The sequence below is a fragment of the Hyperoodon ampullatus genome (assembly GCF_949752795.1).
Source record: "Hyperoodon ampullatus genome assembly, chromosome: 7".
NCBI lineage: Eukaryota > Metazoa > Chordata > Mammalia > Artiodactyla > Ziphiidae > Hyperoodon > Hyperoodon ampullatus.
Window position 1 is genome coordinate 35,526,044 of NC_136920.1, and position 22,292 is coordinate 35,548,335.

General features: G+C 35.6%; 1 protein-coding gene across 1 annotated transcript in view; it reads right to left on the minus strand.

Moving 5' to 3' along the window:
* LUZP2 (leucine zipper protein 2) overlaps positions 1-22,292 on the minus strand; it is a gene marked incomplete at both ends in the record, with an annotated part of 459,701 nt that overhangs the window by 240,737 nt on the left and 196,672 nt on the right. The window contains one exon of the mRNA XM_079707777.1: positions 440-557. Coding sequence (XP_079563903.1) covers positions 440-557 — 118 coding nt within the window. The remainder of the gene's footprint in view (positions 1-439; positions 558-22,292) is intronic.

Genomic DNA, 22,292 nt, shown 5'->3' on the forward strand with positions numbered 1-22,292 from the left:
TCCTTTGCGAGGCATTTACCCATTTTAGTAATGAGGTTTATTAAAGAATTTTCAGAACTATCCTTTGTGGAATTTAAAGTTCTCTTCAAGAGATCATTTCTATATTCATTTATAACTCTTAGCCATAACTGCTTTTCATCATTTTGTAATGTAAAAAACACAGGGGTCAAACTGATCTTAGAAACTCTGAGAAATTGATGGCTTTGCCAAGCACACAGTTTTCTCATTCCTGAATTTGCAAACCACAGATTCCCAGACTGCATTTCAAATGACATTTCTTTTCAAAGCTCATATAATAATAAATAATAACTCCCACGTTCAAGCCCAGAAATATATTCAAAACTGGTAAAAAATGCAGAAGTCTTTACATGTTAACCCAATGAGACAAACCAGGTGACTCCCTACCCTTTGCTGCTGAGAAAATTAGTTTTCATCTCACCTGAAGGTTGACTTTAATTCCATCAAGTTCTCTTGATGTTTTTGTCAGCTGGCGGAGGATGGTGCTCCGCTCCTTCAAGACTTGCTTCAGCTGCTTTTCTAGCTCTCCAGAGTCCTGTCTAACACAGAAAGAAAAGGCATGAGGGCCCCCCAAATGCCTTCACTTGGCTTTAGCCATTTTGGCCATAATCACAGACCCTTGCATTTTAAGCAAAATCTAGATAAACTGAAACCTTAATTACTAGGACTTTTTTTTTTTTTTTTTTTTTTTTTGCGATACGCGGGCCTCTCACTGTTGTGGCCTCTCGTGTTGCGGAGCACACGCTCCGGACGCGCAGGCTCAGCGGCCATGGCTCACGGGCCCAGCTGCTCCACGGCACGTGGGATCTTCCCGGACCGGGACACGAACCCGTGTCCCCTGCATCGGCAGGCGGACTCTCAACCACTGCGCCACCAGGGAAGCCCGGATGTTTTGTTTTTATTAGTTCATCTAAAAAGGGAAAATTGAAATACCAGTTTTTTAAAGAAATGTTTGATTTTGCATTGAGGATTATCCAGGCTACAGAGTTTCCAGAACAACACTGCACATCTTTTGCATGTATAACATAGTTTATCAGATACCTCTTGGAAAATAGATATTTTACATGACATTACACACTTTTTTCTAAGGTGACTGAAGTTTTACAGCAAGAGATTTGATTTGAACCAAGTTAGATCAGAGATGTAGACAGGTTCTGACACTGGGGGTACAAACTTGGGGGTGGAAGCAGGGCAGAATGGAGGGGCTTTGCTTCGCCCTTGGTTTGTAGGGAATGAAGTGCACTGAAAAGGCACCCCTTTCAAAATCTCTATTGCTATTAAAGAAAATACCTCTAAAAATCAGTCAATAACTATAGTAATTACAGTGAAATTTGAACAGACTTGTTATCTATTACAAGGAAGGAAAGACTAATCTCATTATCATACATATATATGTACATTTTTCCCCATTTTTCTCATATGGACTTTGCAAGATAATAATACAGGTATTGTAATTCTAATTTTGCCGATATAAAAGACTGGGCTCAGAAAAATTAAGTTACTACCCTAAGATCCTACTTAAGGAATGAATGAACAAGTAGTGTGTATATTTGTGTGTGTGTGTGTATTTATATATATTATAGCAAGTGTGCACGTGTAGGGGAAGAATGTAGACAAGGAAACAGTTGTCAGTGCAGCACAGAACTATACCTGATAGGGAAAGGTTAAAAATGATTAATTGGTACACACAGGTGATTAGAGATTAGAATCACGAATCCAGAGAAGAATTCCTGGTAAAAGTAATATAAAATATATGCATTTTGAAAGATAAATAGAATTTAGCTAATGAAAGGGGGAAAGCACATGTAAATACTAATGAAAATGAGCCTACTGAATTAAAAAATAAGCGAATAAATGTCAGAAGGTTTGGAGTAGAAAATGGGGGTAGAGAGGTTTGCTGCTGAAATGAGGATGTGGAGAGCATGAGCAAAAGTATGCAAAACTCTTAAATGATGGTTAGGAGTATGGGCATTGTTTGGAAAACAAGGGGAAGACATGGAAGCAATCTAAATGTCCATCAACAGAGGACTGGATAAAGAAGATGTGGTATATATATATACAATGGAACATTACTCAGCCATTAAAAAGAATGAAATAATGACATTTGCAGCAACTTGGATGGACCTAGAGATTGTCATACTGAGTGAAGTAAGTCAGACAGAGAAAGAAAGGTATCATATGATATCCCTTATGTACGAAATCCAAAAAGAAATGATACAAATGAACTTATTTACAAAGTAGAAACAGACTCACAGACTTAGAGAATGAACTTATGGTTACCGGGGGAAAGGGTGGGGGGAAGGGATAGTTAGGGAGTTTGGAATCGACATGTACACACTGCTAAATTTAAAATGGATAACCAACAAGGGCCTACTGTATAGCACAGGGAACTCTGCTCAATGTTATGTGGCAGCCTGGATAGGAGGGGAGTTTGGGGGAGAATGGATACATGTATATGTATGGCTGAGTTGCTTTGCTGTGCGCCTGAAACTATCACAACATTGTTAATTGGCTATACTCCAATATAAAATAAAAAGTTAAAAAAAAAAGACACAAATGAACTTATCTATTTAAAAAAAGGAATCAAGGGGAAGCAATTGAAAGGTTTTAAGCAGGGAGTGACATGGTTAGTTTTATGTTTTGGAAAGATTTCCCTGGTTAAAAACTGGGAAATGCACTGGAGGATGGAAAAATCTGGAAAAAAGGAGACTGTTAAGGAAGTTACCACTGAAATAAGCCACGGAAAAGGCTGTGGTGGCCTACATTAGTTTGGAAGCAGTAGAGACAGGAAAGCTTGGCTTGATTTCAGCAAAATAAACAAAACTGAATCAATAATGTATAATTAAAATTTTTTATTTTGTATGTGTGTGTGTGTTATAGGGAAAGAGTGGGAAGGAGTTAGTTATTAATGTTGCCATGTCTCTGGTTTAGGCAACAGTTAAACACAGCCCTTCACCAAGAGAGAATCCATTGTATTAACAGTTTTTTAGTCAAAGTTGGGTTGACAAGTTCAACATTAAACTCGTAGGAAAATAGCTCAAATTCTCTCATCTTTAGTTTCTTTGTCTGTAAAATGCAATGCTACACGACCTCACACAGATTGTTATGTGTTAGCAGCAACTTATGTAGTCTTTGAACCCACAGTAGATAATTCATTTTTAAAAGTATAAAATATTTATGACTGAGAAATTTGATGAATTTACAGTCTTTCTGCAGAATTATAAAGTAACTGGGTCTACCAATGGCCTTAGTCATGATTAATAAATGCACACCATCTGCAATAGGTTTCTATTACAATTCTTTGCCTTTTCTCATTTTTTAAATGCGGGTTTCTAACACTCTTCACATTCCTCTTGTTTGAAGGAAATTGGAATGCTCCACTGCAAGAACCTCAATATTTCTCCCTGGCCTTGAGATTTTCACTGATGAACAGTAATAAGATAGTTATTAATGCCCCAGGTTTCCTTTCAGACATACTAGCAAAGTCAAATAATGAACAGCAAGGCACATCGTCATCTACTTCTAATTATACAAACTTACTTCATGACATGATTTTTTTTTCCTGAATATTTGTGACAATAAACACATCTCTAAAATTATCTTAAGTGACCATAATAAATCACAGTGCTAGATTACAAGCACTGACAATGTATTATATGCAAGATGGTCTTACATATATTCATTCACTCATCTAATCTTCAGAACAACTCTATGAGATAAGCACTAGTATTAATAAACACTAGTATTAATTCCATTTTACCGCTGAAGAAATTGAGTCATAGGAATAATAATTTCCAAGAACATATCAAGGAAGTGTATCAGTCAGTCTCCAGTGTCCACTGTCTTTGCCATTATACTGTTAAGAACATACTGATTGGCTAGGAATTCTTTATAGATAATAGTTCACTGTGCCCACCACAGAACTTATTCTGTGTGATTTCTTCCATCACTGTTGCATATATAAGTTTTCAGTATTTGGATTTATTTGCCATTTATTATTTGCCATTAAATAAAATTATGAATAGCATTTCCTTTATAATTATTTATAATCATTTTTTAATTTCATTCTCATATCTGGCATTCAAATAACTTCATGAGGAAAGGAAAACCAATTTTAATTCCTTTATTTTCTGGCAATTACACTAAGAACCATGAAGAAATCATTTATCAGAAAAATATAGCCAAAAGTGCTAATAGCACCACTCTAGATTCAATCATTCAAAGGCCTTATGAAAGGGGAAATCAGTTACTCTGTAGAAGTAAACTACCTTGACAGAAGCATTGGTTAGCATCTTATCAGATCTTCTTACACTTACAAATGAGTGCATGTTTATCTTCCAATACATGTTTTTCCCCATAACATAAAACAAAAAATATGACTCTCATGCAGTCATGTTTTGCAACTGTCTTGTCTTGGAGCTCTTTCCATTATGCCCATACTGTAGTATATTTCACCACTGGACATTTAAGGTGTTTTCAATTTTTCTTTCTCTCTTGAAAAGTAATGAAGTCCATATAAATGGGTAAAAATATTTTTCCTAAAATTTTCTATGACATATGTTCCCAGAAGTGGAAATATTTCACTCTAAAATTGACACGTTAATTTTGATAGGTGACAGTAAATTGTCTTCCTGTAAACTAGGCTAGCTTGTACTTCTCTTATCAGTACAGTGTATTCTGATATCCTTCTCAACACTTTCACCTGAACTGGAAATTGTCCTCCCTCCCTTTATATAATATTTCTTGATGGCATGGGTGAACAATGATATCTTCTTTCTGATATAATTTCCAATCACTTCCTTAGAAAGACCGATTATATTTTCATTACTTTAATCAGCACTTGTATTTCTTCCTCTATAAGTTATCTGTCTAGGCCATTTACCTATTTAAATTTTGGATTAGTTATTGTATTAGTTTTCTGGGGCTGCTATAATAAGATACCACAGGATGGGTGACTCAAACAACAGAATTTTTTGTCTCACAATTCTAGAGTCTAGAAATCCAAAATCAAGTTGTTGGTAGAGTTAGTTTCTTATGAGGGCTGTGAAGGAAGGATCTGTTCTAGGGCTGTCCCCTTGGCTTGCAGATGGCTGTCTTCCCTCTATGGCTCTTCGCATTGTCTTCTATATGCGACTCCATGTCCAAATTTTCCTTTTTTATAAGGACACCAGTCATATTGATTTAGAGCCCACTCCAGTGACCTCATGTTAACTTGATAAATTCTGCAAACACCCATCTCCAAATGATGTCACATATGATGGGTTAGGACTTCAATATATGAATTTGGGGGGGGACACAATTCAATCCATAACAGTTACCTAACATATTGATTTATAGACTGTCTGGGTCCAGTATGGTTTTTAGTTGTTATTATTGATATATGGAAGACATTTTCCAAATCTGTTATTGGTATTTCAATTTATCATCCCCTACAATTTTTAAAATATATTTCTAGATAAATATTTTCCTTTATGGCATCTGAATTGTTCTTGCACAGGTGGATCTTCTCCATCCCAATATTATTCTTTAAAAGGTCGTGTATGCTTATGAAAATGCATTAATTGTTAATTGTTGCTAAACTACCAAATTAATTTTGGAATATGTTTTATACATATGGTAAAAGGTAGGAATATAACTTAGATGTGGATAGCCAATTGTTTTAGCATAACTGGGACAATCCTTTCATCACTGATTTTGAAATGACATTTTTCTTATGTATCAAATTCCTTTTTACTGTATGTTTTGAAATATCTATTCTGATCTATAGATGAATTTGTCTCAGAGCCATATCATGGTTTAGTTACTGAAACTGTGCACTATATTTTGTTATTTCCTAGATTTTACCCTACTGTTTTATTCATAGTTTTACTGAAATTTTTTTCTGTATTTGTTTCTTCTCAGTGAATTTTAGAATCAGCTTGTCAATTTCTCAAAAACTCCAACAGGGAATTTAATTAAAATCGCATTCATATTATAGTTATATTTAGGGAACTAGATAACAATAAGGTATCTTCCGGTCCAGAAACATACAGTGTCTCGTATATTGTTCTAGTTATTTTATACAATTCAGTAATGTTTTACAGTTATTTCATAGAGTTCTTATTCATTTCTTGTTAGACCTATTGCTGTTATTGTGGATGGATTTTTCCATTCAATTGTCTAAATGAATATTGCCAGCTTCTTTTAAAGCTATTGACTTTATAAGTTGATCTTGATTCTGGATATCTTATTAAACAAACTTAGTTCTACCGTTACTCAGTTGATTCATTTGGCTTTTTAAAGTAGACAACACTTTTTTTCTAATAGTTATAACATTTATTTGTTTTCTTTGCTAATTGCACTGGCTAAGACCTCCAAAACAAGGTTGAATAGAGAAAATGATGATATGTCTTTTATCTTGTGCTTGACCTAAAATAGATGTATTAATTATGTTTCACCACTGAGAAAAATGTATGCAACGGTTTACTGTAATTTTCAGGTGATACCATTTTTCTCAGTCCATTTTTGAAAATAAAAATTTTATTGAGTTATAATGTTCATGCAGAAAAATATGCACAATCCCATGACAAAAAATTTTACAAACAGAAAATACACTTTTGAAAATATCCAAAGTGTATTTTCAAAAGCTCTCCCCAAATAGAGCTAACATTCTGACTTCTATTACTTTATAATCATTTGCCTATGTTTCAAATTTATACAAGTGCAATCACTGAATGTCTTTTGTGTTTGATTTGTTTTATACAACATGAAATTTCTGTAGAGAAATAGTTTGTTATTTTTTATTGCTACTTGGTACACTAGTAAATAATTATGCTGTAATGTATTCTAGTGTTGACAGACACGTGCTTTTTTTTTCCAGTTTTTGACTGTTGCGAATAATGCTGCTATTAATATATTATATGCCTTGTATTTAACATATAAATACATATATGCTGGGTATATATCTAAGAATGGAACTGCTCTATTATAGAGTATGCCTTTGTACAACTTTAGTAAATACTGCCAAAGAATTCTCCAAACTGCTATAGAGTAAAAGTGGAGAAGTCCATTTCACAATCTTATTAACATTAGTATTGTCAGTATTTTTTTTTTTTTTTTTTTTTTTTTTTTTGCGGTATGCAGGCCTCTCACTGTTGTGGCCTCTCCCGTTGCAGAGCACAGGCTCCGGACGCGCAGGTCCAGCGTCCATGGCTCACGGGCCCAGCCGCTCCGCGGCATGTTGGATCTTCCCGGACCAGGGCACGAACCCGTGTCCCCTGCATCGGCAGGCGGACTCTCAACCACTGAGCCACCAGGGAAGCCCCAGTATTTTTTTTTTAATTTCAGTCACTCTAGTAGTTGTGTAATAGTATCTCAATTTAGCTATAATTTGCATTTTACTGTTGATTCATAAAGTAAGCACTTTACTAAAGATATTTGTATACTTTCTTTTATAAAATGCTTGTTCATGCCTTTTGCCTTTTTCCCATTAGTTTGTCCATTGCTTAATACTGATTCATAGGAGGTATTTATATATTCCAAATCGGAGATGTTTGTTGGTTAAATGTATTGAAAAAAGTCCCTACTTTGTTGCTTGAATTCTCAATTTCTTAATGGTGTCTTTTGATGACTACAAATATATTTGTATTGATAATACAAATATAGACCAAATTATTAACCTTTTATATTAGGAGTTGTCTCTTTTATACCCAAATAAAGAAATGTAGGCTTACTTACTATGTTATTTTCTAGAAGCTTAATTATTGAATAATTAGTTAAATTATTCATTTAACTCTTCACATTTTAGGTCTGCAATCCACCTGAAATTTTTTGTATTGAATGACTTAGGGGTCAAAATACATTTATTTTCATATGTATATACAAATAACTCAGCACCATTTATTAGACATATAATTACTTCCCTGTATTTTGCAATGCCATTTTTTCATAAATTCATTTTCTAAATTAAAAAGTGCCTGTTCCTATATTATTTAATCCATCAAATTTTACTATTCATCTATCCTTTTGTTAATGCCATTGTCTCAAATAATATAGTTTATAAAATTGTGAAATGTAGATATCCCGTAATCTGAAAACTTGAATTTTATCTTTTTCTTCAAGATTCTCTTGCCCCTCATGGCCCCTGGCATTACCATATACCTTTTGGTTTGTCAATTTCAACAACAAAATAACTGTCAGTACTAATAAGATGTTTGTGTATTGACATTTTAAAAATACTAAATTTTCCGCTTCACCCACATTTCATTTATTTATTTAAAGATTTAAAAATATTCTCTCAACATTTTATAGTGTTTTGTGTACAAGTCTTGTATCACTTGGATTAATAGCTAGATATCTGAATTTTTTATCTGATTATAAATGCGTTCCCTTTTAGACATTCATTTCCAATTTTTTTTTTTTTTTTTTGCAGTATGCGGGCCTCTCACTGTTGTGGCCTTTCCCGTTGCGGAGCACAGGCTCTAGACGTGCAGGCTCAGCGGCCATGGCTCATGGGCTTAGCTGTTCCACGGCATGTGGGATCTTCCCGGACCAGGGCACGAACCCGTGTCCCCTGCATCGGCAGGCGGACTCTCAACCACTGCACCACCAGGGAAGCCCCCAATTTTATCTTGTTGGAAATGATTTTTCTCAGGCCATTTTGGATGGTTTTAAAAATGGATTTTTGTGTATGATTTTCCTTTCAGCAAACTCAATCTAAAAAATTATTTGTAGAATCTTTTGTATTTTCTACACAAATAATCATATTGTCTGTAAAAAATGATAGTTTCTCTTTATTTCTCAATTCTTAAATCATTTAATAAGTTCTTTATCTTACTTTGTTATCAGAACCAAGAACCTATTCTACGATGTTCAGTAGAATTGGCGGTATAAATATCCTTTTCTTATACCAGATTGCAGGTATACAGACATCCTTTTCATATTTCAGATGGCAGGGGAAAGCATTTCAATATCACAAATATGGTATTTCCTATAGGCCTTTTTATTCACTTTTTAAAAACAATCAGGTTTTTTTTTACTGATTGTTACTGATTTTTACTTTTTACTGAACAGTAAAAAGTTCCCTTTTATTCTTGGTTTCTTAATCTGTTCTGTTTTAGTTGTGAATGGAATTTGAATGCTGTCAAATGAGTAGGGTTTTTTTTCATTACTATACATGTTATTATATACTCATAATTCTTTCATTCCTCCCTACCTTTGCCATGTTGCAAATGTAGGCAGACTAAACATTCCAACACCACTCGGTTGGTCATGTGACACTCCCATGGAATGTTAGTGGACATGACACATCAAAGACTTTAAATATTGTTTGATTTTGTTTAGCCAGTTGTTCTCCTACTAATGGCTATAAGAAGAAATTCCCCCAGATAACTACTGCCATTTCAGGATTCTTCAGAAAAAAAAAAAAGGAGAAAAAACATGAATTTGATTCATATTTTGAAGCAGAAATCACCTCAGTCACTCTTCAACCTGAGTTTGAAAAATTAATGTTATTGTAAACCATTAAGCTTTTGGAGTAATTTGTAATGTAGCAGTATCACATCAAAAACTTGTCTCATGAATGCATTTGTTGAGATGATCATACACATTTTTTCTTTTATACTATTAATATGCTGAATTACATTTTTTCTTTTATACTATTAATATGCTGAATTATATACATCTTATGTGTATAATAAATGATTGCATTAAGTAAATTTCTCATTATTGAAATTAATTCTTTATTATATATAATTCTGTGAGATTACTAATAATTTGTTTAGGATTTTTACATTTATTCTCATGGGAGAAATTCACTTGTAAATTTCCTTTCTCATTATATCCTTACAAAGCTTGGGATACAGGTTATGTTTAGTTCATGAGACAAATTGGGAAGTATTCCCTCTTTTCCTATTATCTGAAAGAATTTTTGTATGATTGGTAATATTTCTTCCCTAAATTAGTAGAATCGATATGTATAATCATGGTCTTCAGTATCCTTTGTAGGAAGGTATTCACAGATTCAGTGATTTAACATATTCTTAACTATTCAGATATCCTAACTGTCCTGTGTCAATATTAGGAAGACACATGAGTTTTAGGAATTTGTCCATTTCATTGTCATTCATTTGGTTCATGATTCTAGGCGTCAGCAATCTGGTCTGAGCGCAACTGGGCAGTCTTCATCTTGGCTGGGCTTACTCTTGTTTCTGTGATTCCCTGGTCAACTAAATGGCTCTGCACTGCAATTGACATGATGTCAGTTTGTCAGTGAAGACAACTGGCCCATATGTCTTCTTCCTCCAGCAAGCTAGCCAGCCTTGCTCATATTGCAGTTCATCAGGGTTCTAAGAGAATCAGCAGAGGTAAAGGAATATGTTTTCAGGTTTAATCTTGGAATAACAAGATATCACATCTGCCATGTTATACTGGTCACAAAACAAGTCACAAGTTCAGTCCAGATTCAAGAGGTAAAGAAATACACTTTACTTCTTGATGGGAGAAGCTTAAAAGTCATATTGTAAATGAGCTTGTATGTAAGGCAAAGAATGATTATGGTCATATTTGCAAATGATCTGTTACGTAACCACAATTGCTGAGTTAATTCCTGTACTTCATTTCTCAGGGATTGGTCATTTGAGTACTTGCCACCTTGTGCATTGGTGGTTCTCCAATGCCTTCAAAGTAGTTTTTTTGACTTTTTTTTTCCAGTTTTTTCACTGGCTCTAAAATTGTTTGACAACAAACTTGTCTAATTTCACTAAAGATGAAAATTTTAGTGAATGTTTGAACCATTTTATTTGCAACTACACAATCTTACTGTCAGTTCAATTCTTCATTATCTAAATATTTATAGCACTATATTAATTGACTTCTTATTTGCTTCTCCAATCCATTTAATACACTGATTTCGAATCAGACTTTCTAAACTTAAAGTTCTATTTGGATCCACTTATAGTTCAAAACAGGTTGTTCCTTGGGCTATGTCAAGGTCAAGGCTGCTTGCCTTCTGGCTTGAAACTATCTTCATATTCCTTCAGTTTCCTTTGCTGATCGCTTTCATCTTATGTGTCCTGTGTTTGGTTAATTAGCAACTGAAGAGAATTTCTTGAAAATATTTAAAAATTTTTTCTCTCTCTCTCTAGTTACAGGGCATGGGCTCCAGAGCGTGTTGGCTCTGTAGTTGTGGCACGAGGGCTCTAGAGTGTGGGGGCTCTGCAGTTTGCGGCACCCAAGCTCTCTAGTTGAGGTGTGAGGGTTCAGTAGTTGTGGCACGTGGGCTTAGTTGCCCTGCGGCATGTGGGATCTTAGTTCCCCGACCAGGGATCAAACCCGTGTCCCCCGCATTGGTAGGCAGATCCTTTACCGGACCACTAGGGAAGTCCCTAAATGTGTTTTTGTCCATTTTCATTTGTATGAATAAACTGAAACTGAAATTAAAATAAATCCCCGTAATAATCATATATTAAATTCTTCCTAATAGCCAAAACCCTCAAAAAACGTCATACTCTAGTCTTAACACTTGATTTCACAACACAAAACCTCTACATACATCAAGCCAGTCTCTTCTCTTTCTCTATTCTCCATCTCCCTTCAGAGTCTTACATTAACAGTGTAATTTATTATAATAATTATTTATATGTAATATTCATTTATATTAATAGTATATTATTTATGTATGTATCTTCATGTATATTATTTATGTATGTATGATTTATGTATATTTATGTAAATTATTTACGTGTACGTATATGTCTCACCACAAAATTGAAATCTTTGATTGCATGAATGTTGTCTAGTACTACTATTGCCTAGCACAGCATTTTCTACTGACAATGTTAAATTGTACCTGAGCCCTGTGCTCCTGGAAATTATCAGTGGCTAAGAAATTGACCCCAAACTTTGTGTTCTAGGAAATGTCTTACTCCCAAAAACGATCCTTCCCATATGACTTAGATCAGACTCACAGATGATCCCCTTGTCAACCTTTGACAAAGTCAAACATAGATCCTCCAAAGCCCATTATTTGTCTCATAAATTATTAGTAAGCTGAAATATTTGCCCCCACTGACCAATGTGGACAAAATGCCTGCTACTTCATCTGATCCAATTATCACCAGGTTTCTTTCCTGCCCCAAGGCCCTTTGAAGGTTGTCCCGTTTTGAGCTTAAGCAAGTACTGGGAACTTAAGCAAGCATTGAAACAAGGAACACCACACCACCTCTCCCCAGCTTAACAATCCCTTCTGAGAATCAGCCAATGGTTAAGAAACATTTCCTGTTCACTTGTCTGATCACACCACCTGCTCACCCCACTGGCCCATACCCACTTCTTTCTAGCCTTGTGTTACTTCTGTCTATAAAAGACAGCCTTTTCTGTCTTCACTCTAAGGTGAAGATTTAATGGTTAGAGCATTCTTATTGCAATAGTTTTTTGAATAAATGATTTCCTTAAGTCCAGATTGTTTTTATTTGCTAGCACATTGTAGAGTACTTAATAAATGTAGTTTGGCTGAATGAATTCTCACTTCTAGCTTTTGATGGAATACCTACATCAGCCTGGGGTACATTTACCTACTCTGTTTGCCAATCTAGATAGAAAAATTGCCATATCTTACTTCCTCCATGAAATCTCCTCCTAGAACTATATAGTTCCTTCCTTTTCTGAATTTGCAGGTCATTTATTCTGTCCATTTCTTCATTTTATAATTAATTGTTAGAGTTAGTATTTTTTAATGAGTTATTGTACAACAGCTTTTATAGAATAAAATGTGCTTGGAACCATGTATCGCTTCCCTTTTTTTTCCTAAAAATTATTATTTAGTTTCATGTTTAAACTGTCCTGGATTGGGCCAGTGAAAACCTCTACAAACTAGCTTTCATATCCTGTGACTTATCCCCATCATTTGGAACTTTTCCTTATTCTTTTCATTCCTTTGATGACCTGCCATAACCAATATTTCTGGATGTTTATTCCAAATGCAAATACAATGAAATCAATGACACTTATCATGGAGTAGTCTTTTAATGTTTCAACATCATTTTAAGTGTTTTTTAGTTTTTGTTTTAAATGAAAAAATCCTACAAGAGTTTTTTGAATACCTCCAGATTTAAACCTCATAAAATTCAAAGCTCTGGATTAGTGTTATGAGATCTCAAGAAACTTTGCTTTTCCCCCCAAAAAGAACAACAATAATTGCAGAAATATAAACCTCCATTCAAACTGTCTGCAGCATTTCTGCCTATATATAAAGAATCATTTATTATGGCAGCCAAAACTGTAGTTTCATGTTATTTATTCTTAAAAAAATAATATCTAATATTTATTATGCACAACTATATGTCAGACATGTGGCTGATATTTCACACATATCATTAATTCTCATAATCATCCTGAAATGTAAGTGACATTATAAATCCATTTTACAAGCAAGAAAGAAGAGATGCAGAGTAATTTCTCCAAGGTCACACAGATAGTATATCACATAGGTAGTCTTAAACTCTAGATGTATTTGATGACAAAATATTGCATTATGTAGTCTCATTATAATAAATGAACCCAGTAAATATTTTCTTGGTTCCTTCTACAAGTAGGAATCTTTGAAAAAATGATCAACATTAGCAATACATCATCCCTAATCCAGTGGCTTGCAATATATAGCTAAAATAGAACACATATGGAAATGAGGATAACATATGGCAAAAGGTGATATGACTAAGTCATTAGGAGAGATCAACTTCAGGTTAAACAACCATGGAAAATTTCATGGAAGAAAAGATATTTGTGTTGGGGTTTGAATGATGCATAGGATTATTAAATGCAGTAAATGGAAAAGATACTCTGAGCAGAGGGAACAATATGAGTGATGACAATGCAAATGAGAAAGTGCTGAATGAGTATAAATTGTAACTCAGCAAGTAATATAGTCTAAATTGCATATAGGGTACTTACTGGGCTATTGAGTAAGACCTGAAAAAGTTGGAAAGATTCAAATTATCAAAACCCTTGAATGTCATGTTCAGAAGTTTTGAATGCTTTCTATAGGAAATTTACTGCTTTGTGAAACACTAAGGAAGATATATTTAGGAATATATATAGTCAGGTTTCCAACTCAAATATATATCAAAAAGAAGAAATATTTAAATTATCCTCCCCCCACAACAGCTGTCAAAGCTATTCCAAAGTGTAGATTCTTATTTATTCATAGTCAAAAAGACTGAATAAAAGTGACTTTTACTTGGCTTGGTCAGGATATTAAATTGGCGACCATAGAGAATTATATCCTGGGAAACATTTGCAATTCTTTCCTCCAAGAAATTCAAGAGAGCTGTAGAATTCCTCTGAATCTTGGCTCAAAGGCCACAGATTATTTTGCTAAGAGGCATCTGTATTATCTGAAGCCATTCTTTTCCTTTTCTTTGTATCAGACCCAACATTCAATGTGACAACCAGCGTATTTGCATAGTCTTTTTCTTTCAAGGCCTGCCAATGTAAACTAACAGAATAACCCAAGCCCACTGTGGATGTGTGGCAGAATTCATTCTGTGTCCCTATGTACAGAAGTCTACAAATCTATCTTTTAGGAAAGGAGGGTCTCTCATACAAATATAGTCAAAGATGGAAGTATCACAAGCCTTTTGGCAAGATTATTTGAAACTAAAAATATTCAACTCTTCTCCCACTAATCCTACAGCTAGGAATCTATTTATCCAGCCCTTAAGAGCATAAATTTAAAGCAGTATTAATCATAGATAAACATTTGGAAATAAAATGAGACCTGAATAAATTGTTACATACACTGGCAAAGATGCTCTCCTGACCAAACTTCACTCAGATTCCTCTGAGCCCTCTTCTCAGCTAAGCAAGTTTGGTATCCATCCTTGTCAGGCCCACATCAGCCAGTTGTAGCAAGGATCTTGCTAAATCAGTTTAGCCAGAACCCACCCCCCTCAATATCTCATCTTTGATATCAGATCAAGTTCCTTATCCTCCGCTATTGCCCAGGTGATATCTGACAACTTTGACCTGCTTTCAGCAAGAATCCTGTCGCCTTGGGTTAGCCAGGATCCTCCCTTACCCCTGATGTTTCCTCTTAGTAATTTACCATCTACTTACTCCCATCCTGCTCTATAGCTATAAATTCCTACTTGTTGAAGCTGTATTCAGGATTGAGCACTGTTCTATACTGAGATCTCTTTTTCCCCAATTGCAATAATCCCTGAAAAAAATCTGTTTTTCTCTCTTAACTAGTGTCCAGACTGGGTTTTCTCTGACAACATGACATTATTTTAAGATTCAATTATACAACAATTAGAGCTATGCCAGATGACTTGGAAGGGTTTCCATGAAACATTTTTGAGTAGTAAAAGAAAGAATGTAGAGTATGATGCATTTATATATTTGTATATAACACTAGCCATGATAATGCCCTGTGAATGTATTTGTGCCTGTGTATGGCTACATAAAATTATAGCTTAAGGGCTTCCCTGGTGGCGCAGTGGTTGGGAGTCCGCCTGCCGATGCAGGGGACGCGGGTTCGTGCCCCGGTCTGGGAGGATCCCACATGCCGCGGAGCGGCTGGGCCCGTGAGCCATGGCCGCTGAGCCTGTGCGTCCGGAGCCTGTGCTCCGCAGGGGGAGAGGCCACAGCGGTGAGAGGCCCGCATATCGCAAAAAAAAAAAAAAAAAAAAAAAAAAAAAATTATAGCTTAAGGTCAGAAATTTGAAATAGAATGGGTTAACAGAGGCAGAGGAGGGTTGCAGATAGAGGGAATTTAGGAGATGAAAGGCAAGCAAAAAGGAAAAAGGAAAAAATAGACTGTGCTCCCTTTATATAAAATTATGTGTATATGCATATGTGTATAACAAAATCAAGTTAAAGTTTTTAATTAAGAAATTTTTTAAGTCACTGAATTTTTATAAATAAACACACCAAAGAAGACATATGACTTTGATATCTCCATCCTCACAACCATCGCTCACAGCTAAGTAGGCATTGTATGAATCTTTTGATATCTATTCTTACAAAAGAAAATCCTTACTAGAGCAATACTTGCCAGAATAAAGACATGGGAGATACAAAAAGGATATAAAGAGTAGAAAAATATCACTGTCATGATGCATGTTTTAGCATATTCATTAGTTATGAAATTTGAAAATCAAAAATTTGAGTTCCAGATTTTGTCACTAACATCAAGAAAATCACTGTAACTCTCTAGGTCTCAGTTTCCACATCTGTGACATAAATAGATTAATTTAAATTTCACAAATTGATAAAAATTTATGAGAATACCATTAATTTTATAGTGTAAAGGCAAATAGAAATTTAAAGTAAGAGGCTTAAATTTTCCTGTTGAAATAAGAAAAAGACATTTTTCTTCCCTCTCAGAGCATTTACTTTAGAAAACTCAAGTTCTTTCTCTGTCTGTTTGAAATATATGTAAATCTTCATTAACGTTATAATAATCCACTAGCCATCTTTAAGACCCAAAAATGTCCTTCTTAATTGACCTGGGAACTATTTCTTTGAAATATAATCATCAAGAAAGATAGCATCCCTATCTTCCGGTTTCTATGAGAGAGTAGGAACCAAACTTTAGTAGGCACCTCCCTTTAAGTTACAAACTACTTCCTGTCATAGAGTTGTGATAAGTTTATTTTTCCTTTGGATGAAGCCAATTAGGTAATGCAGACGAATATCCCAACTACCAAGTGAATTTAGGATGAGCAATGTGTGACCAATAGGACTATTAAATCTTCTTTTTTGATAACTAATTATTGTTTATATTGAGAAAATGTAATAGGTTGTATATGCTCAGTTATATAAAAAGATGAGAGTTCTTGCTCTCTTTGCAAACTTTTAGCAGATTGCCTGTGATGCAGATCACATGCTTATTCAATAAAATAGTTTTCTTTCTCTTCTATCTTTGTGGAGATGTTTTCCGGCTTGGGAAGATATTTTAATTGTATTTTCCCCAAAATACTCAATTAACTTCTCTAAAATAGGAGAGAGATGGGGAGAGAGAGAAATCTATAGTGCTAATAATTATGCCCATCATTTAGTTAGCATATGCCTTGAAAGAAGCATGAGATGAGAGGCATTGTCTCTCATGATGTACACGATGCTGGATGTGATTTTTTTCAAAGAATCAACCTCTCCCCTTCCCAATGACAACACAGTCCTAAATATAAGATATTGAGTGCATCAGATGTTCCAGCAAAGAAACAGCAATCTTTTTCAATGCTGAGAAAAAGGAAAAAATATATACTTCTATTGGACTAACTGAGAAAAGTATATTATCTGTATGGAATATTCAGGAAAATTTAAGAGTAACTTTGCCTTACATCCTGACTTTAGAATTTGAATGCTTATCTCCACTGTGATAGCCCACAAGCAGTGTTTCTTAAACTTCTGTGGGTTTGTCAGCCTCTTTGATATTCCTGCAAAAATATGAAAACTGTCCCTAGAAAAATTTCCACACACTTATAAACTGACAAAATTTTACGTAAAATTTCAAAAGGCACATGAACTCCTTGTAGGACAAGAACACTCTGATGCCACTGCAGACTTCTGTTCATAAGCCATAGTCTCCTTATAAAGAACCCCTGATCTAAAAGTAGAGAGTCATTTGGGATCCTTAGTTACTTTGTTTTTCAAAATATCCTCCAGATATAAAGTGATTCTTGGAGTCAGTGGTGACTTAAGCTGAAGAGGGGTAAAACGTTTACAGAATATTTTACCAGTGGTAGGTTCAGAAAGAAATGCTCATCTCTGCAGAGAGTTTAGAAGTTTGTGATGTGCAGGGAGAGTTTATCCAAGGGGAAAAGATATTGGTCCCATTTTGCCCTAGATTGTTTATTTATTGATTTTATTTTTATTTTTTTAATTTATTTTATTTTTGGCTGAGTTGGGTCTTCATTGTTGTGCGCGGGGTTTCTGTAGTTGCGGTGAGTGGGGTCTACCCTTCGTTGCAGTGCATGGGCTTCTCATTGCGGTGGCTTCTCTTGTTGTGGAGCACAGGGTCTAGGTGCACGGTCTTCAGTATTTGTGGCATATGGGCTCAGTAGTTGTGGCTCGAGGGCTCTTGAGCGCAGGCACAGTAGTTGTGGCACACAGGCTTAGCTGCTCCGCGGCATGTGGGATCTTCCCAGACCAGGGCTCGAACCCATGTCCCCTGCATTGGCAGGCAGATTCTTAACCACTGCATCACCAGGGAAGTCCCCCAGATTGTTTAAATGGTCACACAGAGGAAAGGTTTCCCTTACTGCTGCTCCCACTTGAATGTAATGGACGCTGCTTAATGACCATGGTGACAGAAGTTAACTATCTAACTAGCCAGTTAGAAAAATATCTATCACTAGATTTTAAAGTATAGTTGGAATTCTAGCTTGTTCTTGAAAGGTATGGAGCCATTTTAGTTGACCCTGCCCCCCCTCAATAAATATCAGCATTATTTCTTCATTCAAGCTAATTAAAACACACTTACTGTGCTTTCTTGGCTTTTTTTTTTTTTTTAATAAGTTTTTGAGCTATGTCTGAAAATCAGAAATGTCTAAAACATAGTTATTGCCTTAATGGAGTTCTTAGTCTAAAACACATAATCGCAAAATTATGTGATAAATTTATGCTAGAGAGATTTATTAAGTTCAGTGGTAGTGAGAAGTCAGGTTGTATTCTTAATGGATAATTCAAGTAGTAGAAATCCTTTGTGATTAAGACAATCCATACCAGAGAAAGGATGGCTACTTTAAAAGTAGTAGAAGTTTTCAGAAGGGCTTTCTATAGCATTGGCATGGAATGTGAGACTATTAATCACAGAGAAAAAATCCCTGTCAATACACGATCAATGTGTTAGGTTTTTATTAACTTCTTGTATCTATACAGAAACTTCACTAGGAGTAGAGGAATCCATGGCTTTGCATTCTGTTTGATGCAGAAAATGAATCTTCTGCTTGGTGTCTGTGACTGATAGGAATTATATTGATTTTGTAAGCCTCATATGCTAAGTGGTTTCAGATCCTGCTATCGTTCAAGTTGTATCTGGTCAGAGAGAGACTCTAAAGCAAGAGGGGAAAAAAAGCTTGCATGGTATCTCTGATTGTGCAGAGGGAAAACTCCAAAGGCATCTCTAGAATAATAAAATCACCACCATTCATTTATATCAGTATTTTTTTTTCCTGTCAAGACTTCAGAGTGATTCAGAAATCCCAGCTTGCTGATTTTCTCTTTCACTCTAGAAGACAGTGGTAGAGGCCTATTAAAATGTTAAATGGATCAATCCCAGTGAATGATAATCATAGTTAACTTGGGGCAAAAGAAAACCCTCTCGCCAGAGGAGTGAATTTCTGTTACTACTTCCAGAGATAGGATTGAATCCTGGCTCATGTTTACTTAAACTTTTCATGTTCTAGGGATCTGATAAACCAGTGGCTGAGAGAGGCAAACACTACAGCAGGTATTTAATCCATGAGCTTCTCTCCATATAATCACTGCTGGTGAACAAGGGAAGACCACCCAACTAAATTCTCCCAATAATACCTAGTTCCTCCCTTCTGACTGCTTTTGAGGACCACAGATATAAAAGTATGGCTACACTTGCAGAAAGAATGAAGGTGCAAAGGAAGGCAGTGTGCATGCTTGTCAGCTGTACCCAATATTTACTATTTTTTTAGAGATATTTTGATGTGGACCATTTTTAAAGTTTTTATTGAATTTGTTACAATATTGCTTCTGTTTTATGTTTTTTGTGTGTTTTGGCTGCAAGGTATGTGGGATCCCAGGCTCCCAAACAGGGATCGAACCCACACCCCCTGCATTGGAAGGCAAAGTCCCAACCACTGGACTGCCATGGAAGCCCCCCAATATCTACTATTTAGTGGGACCCCGTCAGCAAAGGAGGATTCTACCTAGAAAGAGTATTCTTAATAATTACTAGGAAATTTGAAATAGAATCCTTTATTCATCACTTAAGGCATAATTTTGTACTAAATGTGAATAGGCATATGATAAAAATGTAGACACATTTGACAAAAGTATGTTTACCTCTCTCTTCAGCTTCATCTCCCCAACAGTTTCCTTCCTTATGCTCTATATTTCAGTCAAAATACGTTTTGTTCCATTTCTTGAATACTCTGTACTCTTTTATAACACTGTATCTCTGTATATGTTATTCTCTTCTCCCAGAATATTATTTAGATTAATTCGAACCAGACAAACTCCTTTTTTTATCCTTCTAGAATGTGCTAGACATAGCTGTTTGCCTCGACATTAACTCCTTCTTCCTTCTCATACTGGCAGAGCCCGCCCACATTAGAGGTTGCAAACACCACATATATACTTTCTCAGCGTCCACTGCAACAGGGACAGCTATGTCATGTGACAGATCTAGACAATGAGAGCTAGGAAGAAGTCTCTGGGGTCTTCAGATTTTTTTTTTCTTATCTATCACAAATAGAGATAAAAAGGAAATATCTTACAGTCTTGGCAATCTTTTGCTTCCCCTTCCCTTTTCCTACTTCTAGAGATGTGACAATAATTTTGGGAACATGACACATCATTCCTAAAGATAGATGAGAGGGTAGCTTGCTGGAGATGGGTAATTGACATGTAAAAATAGCATTGGTACTTAATGATATACTTGGGCTGCAGGACCAGTTGTAGAAGCTCCAACATGCAGGTTTCTTGGTTTGGGGCTGCATGACTCTAATCTCTGTTCCATTTTCACTTGATTTTCTTCCTTTTGTGTCTGAGTCTCAAATCTTCCTCTATCTTTCTTTTACAGGGACCAAATCCAGGATGAACTCATATTAAGATCCTTAACCTAGGGCTTCCCTGGTGGCACAGTGGTTGAGAGTCCACCTGCCGATGCAGGGGACACGGGCTCGTGCCCCGGTCCGGGAAGATCCCACATGCCACGGAGCGGCTGGGCCCATGAGCCATGGCCGCTGAGCCTGCGCGTCCGGAGCCTGTGCTCCGCAACAGGAGAGGCCACAACAGTGAGAGGCCCGCGTACCGCAAAAAAAAAAAAAAAAAAAAGATCCTTAACCTAATTAAATCTGTAAAGAGTCTTCTTCCAAATAAATTCATATTCACAAGTTCTGAGAGCTTAGGACATTGATATATCTTTTTAGTGCCAAGATTCAATGTACTACAGAGAGAGAGAGAGAGAAGATAGATTTAAGAATTGCAAGTGATTCACAAAAAAACAGCGTATCGTCTTTAATCTGGACTCCTAGTTACTCATGTAGCTGAGATTTCTCATGTGCTATTGGCCACATGTGTGTGTGTGTGTGTGTGTGTGTGTGTGTGTTTTCAATAAATCAACCATTCAGGAATTTTGACTACTTCTATTGCTGATTCAGTGTTTTATAATTATTTGTTATGAGAAAAAAGTCAATTTGTCTGATGCCTTAACTAAACGTTAAATCACATCTTCTTTATACTCCCCTTCCTGTTCTCTCTTATTCAAGTATGTACAATGTTTCTGTACATTCTGTTAAAAATGGGCTAGAAGCTGGAAATAAAAAAATAAATAAGAAACATGTGAATAAATATACTCTATTACAGTCCCTTCTGGTATATTTAACACATTCATATGATAAAAGGTCTGTGGAAGTCCAAGGAAAGGCTGTTACTTAGGTGGGTCTGTAAGAGTATGTTTTCCCTTTGCACTGCACTCTCTATGCCTAGTAGAATCCTCCACCAATAAACAATCTACCAACAGAAGATGAGTTAGGCAAAAGCTAAACGACCTACTTTTCAAGGCCATGTCTGCAATGGTGACATCCAAAAAGAATGTGTGAGAAGTGTTGTGGGGTGGGGGGAAGATAGGAGATGTAATATGTAACAGAATTTAATCCATTTTGAAAAAAGATATAAGTCATGATAACACTCAGAAAAGTTTTAATTGTTCATCTAACAACATTTGACAGCCAATACACTCTTCTGTATTTTCCATTTGGTATTTTTTCATTGGGGTATAATTGATGTAAGATTATATTAATTTCAGGTGTTTAACATAATGTTTCAATATTTGTACATATTGGGAGAAGAGGAGAGGACAGGAGAGGAGAGGAGAGGAGATAAGAGAAGAGAAGAGATAATAGTGAAGAGATTTAAAAGAGAGAATTTATTCAGCAAACGGTGGGAAACCAGGAACTAAGGAAAATAACTTGGTATATGGCAAATACCTAGTATCAGGCTGAAAGAGAGACTTTCAAAAATAAGACTGGCTTATACATTGTTAACAGTTGCATTGACTTCTGAGCTGTGCCTAGTGCCTCACCCCATCATTGTCC